This window comes from Phoenix dactylifera, unplaced genomic scaffold, assembly GCF_009389715.1.
Source record: "Phoenix dactylifera cultivar Barhee BC4 unplaced genomic scaffold, palm_55x_up_171113_PBpolish2nd_filt_p 001856F, whole genome shotgun sequence".
Classification (NCBI taxonomy): Eukaryota; Viridiplantae; Streptophyta; class Magnoliopsida; order Arecales; family Arecaceae; genus Phoenix; species Phoenix dactylifera.
This window is the reverse complement of record NW_024069146.1, coordinates 7,088-14,772: the sequence shown is the minus strand read 5'-3', so window position 1 is coordinate 14,772 and position 7,685 is coordinate 7,088. Positions and strand designations below refer to the sequence as shown.

At 36.1% G+C, this 7,685-nt stretch overlaps 1 protein-coding gene across 1 annotated transcript; it reads right to left on the bottom strand.

Moving 5' to 3' along the window:
- Window positions 1–424: 424 nt before the first annotated feature.
- Window positions 425–6,739, bottom strand: LOC120109147 (DEAD-box ATP-dependent RNA helicase 3B, chloroplastic-like; the record flags this gene model as incomplete). Its single annotated transcript, XM_039122895.1, has 7 exons — window positions 425–998; window positions 2,143–2,414; window positions 3,399–3,494; window positions 4,043–4,186; window positions 4,602–4,979; window positions 5,591–5,815; window positions 6,641–6,739. Coding segments are annotated over 7 exons (1,284 nt in total), but the record flags the coding sequence as incomplete, so codon positions are not given.
- Window positions 6,740–7,685: the final 946 nt, after the last annotated feature.

Sequence of the window (7,685 nt, the reverse complement as noted above, 5' to 3'; positions counted from 1 at the left end):
GCTCCAACTATCTAATCAACTCGGCACTTTAGTCGAACTGATTCCCAATGGCAACACTACCCTTTTTATTTTTTTTTTAAGTTTTTCAGATGTAATATGCCATTAGCATTCACCGATCTGTACAACTCACTTCATAGTTTACTTGTGAGCAAGGGTTAGCCTAGCATTACCCATGCATCCCTTTTAAATCTTTGATTAAAAGCTGCAATTATATCAATGTAGATGAATTATGAAAGTAAGAATACACGGTAGCAAAATCTTATGCTTTCTAAATGAAAATCTGACCATGTCTGGATCCACTCTGCTGTAAATCAATTCACCTCTGCTGTTTGATTTCTGAAATTCTTGATATGCAGTTTAATTGCAAGGATTACGCCCATCCAATGCACAGAATTTATATTACTTGGATCATCATGCGTAGCACTGACCAAAGAAAATATATGCACTTCGCCATCTCTAGTATGCCCAACAATATCAATAATAGGATAACAACATTGAGATTAACAAATATAAACTGCTATACTATGACCCACAAGTCACGTTGCATTTGCTCTTTGTTTAAGCATTCCACTGACAAATACCTTCAAAACACCCCACCCCCTGCTTGCACAAAACACACCTCTCCAACAAAACCACCGCCCAAAAGATAAAAGACAAGAAATGAAAAAGAGAAAAAGAGGCAGAAAGGAACCAAGTTAATGTGTTAACGCCCTGGCTGCCCAATCCTTTCACAAAGTACTCAATAAACATAGTAACAACCTCCTCCGAACCCATTGGCCACCAGTCAGATCTTGCATGGTATAAACTTCAATTTTATGAAGCAACAGGAAGGATATACTGATTTGCCCACCATGTAGTCTTTATGCAACTCTTGCAGACCAGGAAAGAATGAGAGCAATCAAAATTCAATAGCTGAGATGTCAAGTAACTAGTTGTTGGGACATTCTGATGCTCGATGCCCAGTTCTGCCACAATTGAAGCATGCACCTCCAAAGCCTCTGTCGCATTATAAAGATGCAATTTCAAAAATTTGCATAAACAGCAAAGAATACCCATGACAGGATTGAAATTAAATGAAAAATCATGTCTGTTTACAGTGAGGTAATGAAGTTAAGGCATAAATATAGAGAAGCTACTAACACAACATTCAGGTTACAGAATCAACATCTGAGCAATAGTTATTGCATTGTTCGTCCAAAAGCTGGAACATTAAAGTGCACTTCTACAAGCAGAAGTCCAGGACCCAAAGACCACATCCACCAGATACAGGTTCGTAATCTGAACCTGCTAACCAGGTAACATCTGCCAGAAGTAACATTTCCATTTATATTTTAATGAGTTTCATAACCTCTTCTAATTGGCCTAGATTTTGTGGTTTCCATGGTTCAAATTCATGAAAGTTTAAATATAACAACCAGGACAGTTTAGAAAGATTCACCAAAGGAAACTCAGGAAATAGTGGTTAATTATTCAGAGTCAATATCGCCATTTGCTTGCATGATAACTCACTGTTTCACGGCTGTGAATGCAAGTAACCACGTGTATGAGATTGGAGGGTATCCAATAATAACAGTGGCCAGCGAACAAAAAACCAGGAAATTGATGGAAATATGCTATGACAGGTTAAAAGAGTGGGGTATCACAAAAGGTTGGAAATATATAACCGAGAATATATTAGAGAAACCATATAAAGATTCATTAAAAAACGAAATTTTACCTATATTTCAGTATAATACTGTGCAGCAGTGCAAGTCAATTAGCCTTGCAAAATTTAATTGGCCAGGTACAGCTAAAAAAGATTGAACTGCTGAATAACTCGGAAATCCACCATAAATACACATAAAGCCACCTAATTCTTAAAGAAAAGTTTCTAAATGAGAGAACTTTAGAAAGTTTAAATGACCTTTGCTCCTAGGTGGTCTGCAGTTTCTAAACTGGTCTGCAGTTTCTATTGTATAAACTGGCGGTCTGCAGTTTCTATTGTATAAACTGGCGGTCTGCAGTTTCTATTCTAGAAACTTTAGAAAGTTTCTATTGTATAAACTGGCGGTCTGCAGTTTCTAAATGAGAGAACTTTGCTCCTAGGTTCAAAGAAAAGTTTAAATGACCTTAAATTTTAGAAAATTATTTGGAGCAGTTTACCTATCCCTGCTTCCAAAGGATGATGACCGGCCAGATATTCTACCACTGATCAGCCAATCATCATCGCTCCCTCCGGTCCTAGACCATCTATTATCAGTTCTGTAGCTCCTTCCACCACGCCGAAAGCCATCATCACTAACATAGCCCCGGCCACCCCAATTTCTGGAACCTCTGTGACCTCGTTCCCTAAAGCCACCTCTGGAACCCCGGTCCCAATTAGAAAACCGGCCATAATTATCAGTTGAAGGACCATCATCTTGCAAGGCAGGCAACTGCAAAAAGGTACATATACAAGATAAAAGCATGTCAGTTACCAAAGAGCCCTACTGACAGAAAACCAGTCTACCATGACTCTAGTGTGAAAAGACCAAAACAACAAACCAAGAAAACAACAAAGAATGAGACATATAACAAGAATTAGGCTCCTGGATTCAAGCTACAGAAATTAGAATGTCAAATCCATCCCCAGTAATATATTATGGTGACCAGAGTCTCACAAGACCCACACAGTAAGCAAGAAAGAGCAAATAACAAGGCAAGCATGAAAGATTAAACTCTTCTCTTCAGACTAACAACATCAGAATATACAACTTTTGACCTAATTTCAGGGTCTTTAAAAATAAAATATTATACCAAAGAAGCTTAAAAACTTATCCAAAGGTATTCGCAAATTCAGGCACTCAAGGAGCTTTTACATCATCTACAAGATTTTATTGCCAATGGTTCATATCCAATTATCAAGAAAATCCAACCAGATCTCACACTATCTAATTGATCTCAGAACTAATCATGGTTTGAACAACAGCCGTGATAACTTTATAACAGAATTATATTGGCTTTGGAAATAGGTAACAAACAAACAAATAAACAAACCGGACCTCCTATGATTCAGGCAATATCCTGTTATAGCAGCTGTTATGTAACACGAACTACAGTCTTCATATGATTAAAATATCTTTTTGATTCAGAACTTTATGTCAGTTCATAAAACAATTTCTTAATCTGTGAAAAGTGACACAATAAAATAAAGCCATCATTTTCTCTTGTAATAGCTATTGAACAATTATTTATTCCATTATAATAGCTATTAATCCATGCCAAATAAATTCAGTAAAAGACTTTAATGCACATATAACAGTTTTGGATTCTAGGCAATACAGGCATTAACGAATCCTTGGCATAGACTCCTTTTGTGTAAATATTTGAACAAAGATACCGGCAAAGCCGCTTACAGGAGGATAAAGCTAAAAGACTACCTTCATGATCTTGGATATGGTATTTCCTGGAGGTAGCTGCTTATTCAGTAATTCTTTCGCAATTTCCTCAGGTAAATCAAAAACTGCTCCTTGAACCTGATATGATAAACAGGCAATAGAGATTGCTTAAACAAATGAAGTTCATCACCATTGGATGATGAAAATTTGAAAGAAAATAATATTTTAATGAGATTTTAAAACATACTAATATGTTCCTGCTGTGAGCTCAGAAGATAGAGGTAAAACAAGATGACAGCCATTTCACTATACATGCATAATGGTAAAGGATTCATGCACCATGTTAATAATGAAACATCCAATTGAATACAGTGATGACAGATATCACAATAGCAGGGTACTGGCATGATTTGCACAAAAATAAACATTTGAAAAGACTTACTGCTAAAGTGCTAATCTCTTTGCCAGCAAAATGGATCAGTGCATGCAAACTTATGCATAACCGAAGCTCACATTTTGTTGATTTAGTGAAAATTATGCATTAAAAATTAGAAAGATGATAAAAATTATCAGCTTGGATCTGCTTCATCAATTATGTAGTAGAGACTGAGGAAGACAAGCCAACAGCAAATATCAGAACCAGGAAAAGGCAAAAGGAGTAAACTGCTCTCCAGTATAATACAAACCCTTTCATCTGCAATCAAGTAAATTTTGCCAACTTCATCAGCAGCAGCAGGATAAACATCAGAAAGAAACCCAGTAACAGATCTTGGAGAAAAGAACCCTCTTGAGTATCCTTGTTCACGTGTTAACTGTAATGTCACCCACCCCTGCAAATGATAGGACAGCTGAAGCTGAAAATTTTCCAAGAAAACATGAAGATATAACGAAATTGACAAATGCATGATAATTCAGTATATAGATTGCTAATTCACATGGCATACAGGCACCATGTTCCATTATGCTCATATACGATGGTACAGTGCACAGTATAGTTCTGTAGCCTGATCTGATAAGTTTTTGGAGCTGGATGATTCTCTAAGAACCAATAGTTGGATCAAGTCAAACCAGTTCTAACACATACTTTACCAGTTAAGAATGCACAAAGAAAGTAGGAATGTCTACTTAGTGCTAACTGGACCAGGATGGAAAAACATGCTGCAACGTGACAAAGATCACATAAATTGAAAGAAATACAGATATATCTGAGAAATTATAAAAACCCAAAACATGATTATCTTTTACCTGCTCATGACTGATAAGAGAACGAGATGAAGGTGGTTGAGAAAATCCACTCAAATGTGCCAATGCAGCAGCAAGAGCGTTTGTTCCTAGGTCTTCTGTCAATCTTTGAGCCGTTGGAAGGAAGTGTTGTATCGACTCTGGATGGACACCCCGCAGAGTTGCAACAACTTGCTCCGCTGATGACTCCAAAACCTCTTGCATCAGTGGTGGGCTTACAAATTCAAACTTGCATCCGACATCACGCTCAAGTGATTTAACAGTTTTCCTTTGGCTGCTAGTAAACATCAAGATGGCCGTGCCTTCTTTCCCAGCACGCCCAGTACGACCAGAACGATGGACAAAGGTTTCCGGGTCATTTGGCAATTCATAATGAATAATCTGCAAAAGCGAAGACAAATTTTAAAACACTTAATAGCATACTTTTATAGAGAAAGGTAAAGTGGCAGCATGCGAATGGAGACTTAATATATATTGGCTGACCCTGGCTGTCATCCAAAATAATTAAATGCCTGCGGTTTATAAACTTAAAGTATTGAGTTTATTAAACAAAACTCATGACTTAATGTTAAAATGTCAAAGTAAAGCAATCATTGGTTGACAAAAAATCATTAAGGTGTTAAAAGTTGATCGATCTGGGCCCTCCAATAATTAATTAGCCTGCTAGTCAAAGTGAAAATAAATATTAACATGCAGTTAAACAAGCAAATGGAAAGAATTTACATCCAAATGCTGAAAACATGATATGCATAACCTCAAAATTAGCTCACATAACATAGCTACCCTGGACCAGCTAATGGAGGTTTTCAAATCACCAGTTGAATAAACACAATGAAACTATCTATAAAATGTTGAATTGGCAAGCTTGCACCTTTTTTCAGAGCTCAACAGGAAAAAAATAATAATCGTTCATTAGCAACATTAGAATATAATTGATATTACAGATACGGCTATGGCAGACAGACAAACTGAGACTATTTTAGCAAACCTACCAGATCAACATTTGGTATGTCAAGACCACGAGCAGCCACATCAGTCGCAACAAGCACGGTAAACTTTCCTTGACGAAAACTACTCAATGTTCTCTCCCTCTGATGTTGAGATATGTCCCCGTGAAGTGCCTCAGATGCAATACTATTAGTCAAAGCCATGGATACCTCATCAGCATCGCGTTTTGTTTGAGTGAAAACAATGGTCTTCCCACCCTTTGCATATACCTGTGAAAGTAAGAAGCAATTTATTACTGTAGTTAAAAAAGAAAACATATTCCTCTTGCGAGAAAAGAAAGTTCAGTTTTTCTCATGATGACTGAATATCAAACAAAAAACTGTGCAAAATGGTTCCAGGAAGCAAATCAGTATCTATACAAACTATCACTCGGTACAGCAAACCTTGACCATAAGGGTATAAGTGTGAGCATGCATCTCTCTATATGTGTCTGCGTGTGTGATAGAGAGAACGACTGCTTTGGTAATGTATTCTCCAGGAACTCTATATGGCCCCCATGAAGGATTCCCTCAACAATTGGGTACTTTCTAAGAAGCCTAACAATTACATAAGCTGATTGGGCCGTTAAAACTAAACAAAACATGATAGATCCATAAGCAGTATTTGGCAGAGGTTTGTGGAGCAAGTGAATTAGCAAAGGAGCTAAATCATATGGTTAAGGAATGAAAAAGAAAGACAAAGAGGACAGGACCTACTAGAGTCTAATAATGTAATATGTTTTATACAAATAGTGTGATAAACTAATTTCCTGAATCTTCCCAATACTGTTCAAAATGAGGGTTATCAAGAAATAAGTGCCAAGTATATCTCTCAACATTAAACATGAAAATAGAGAACCTGCAGATCTCCAAGTAAGATCACAATAAGTTAATTATTGAATCAAATCAAAAAAAAAAGTTGATTATTCCTAATACATGAGTAAAGCATAACTAAGATGACCATCCCATCTAGCATATGATAAAGCTGAACCCATACAAGTAAGCAACATGAATGAGATGAGCACAAACTGTCAATCTTAGCAATTTTAGACATACCGTTATTAGGTCACTAAGGATTGTACGCTTTGACGTTACAGTTGTTGGAATAGCATAAAGTTTAATTCCTTCTGCTAGCTTTTCATCTTGATCACCAACCTAAATGAAAATATAGAAACACAAGAAGAATTAACAATATTTTATGGTGCACAACTAAACAAAGATAGACAAAGATTCTATAAGCAAGTGAAACAAAGGCATATATGTATTAGGTGTGTATTTCTGTATGCATGAATGCATATATAAATAACACTAAGTCAACTATTGCTTCGCATAAACAGGGTGTGTATGGTACAATCACAATATCAGAATACACGTCCTAGAAAAGATACATGGATATGAAAAACAGCTGAAATTTTACATTCAAATTATGCATCATTCTTTGAACTTTAATCCTGTAACGAAGAAGCCAAGAATCTTCAAAATCCTCATGCAATCCAATGCTTCCCAGAATCTACTAAATTAGCTATCCAAATGTGTTTCAACTACATAATAGTATGGCTTCAGCTATTGCCAAGTATGGAAATACTAAGCAATGGCTAACAAACTTCAGAAATAATAAACTGTTGTTCCAACCAGAGTTTTGGAGGTATAAGATGTCAAGAAATAGAGAACCCTGAACTCTTGATTGAACTATTTGATCAACTTCGAAAAACTAAGAGAAGAAAGGAATACTTTCGGGTTCTAGCATTTCATATATTTCAGTTGTAATAAATTTTAACTGCATTCAATGAATGAGATAGTGTATAAACTAAGCCCATATACAATACAAAATCACAACCTACCGAGTTCAAATTACATATCATCATTTTATGACGACCATGCTGTAGCTTATTTGAACAATATTTTATAACTAAAAGAACACAAAATGATTGGGAAAATGAAAGAAAAGAAACACAAATTGCAATGTGTGACAACATAGTCCTTTATTGGTTGAACAAGCCAATCAGAACAAGTTGTTTAGAATAAGCCATTACTTATTACAATAAGCTATAACAGCTCCAGGCTAAATCAACCCATCTATGGAACTGAGTTCGTTTTAGCA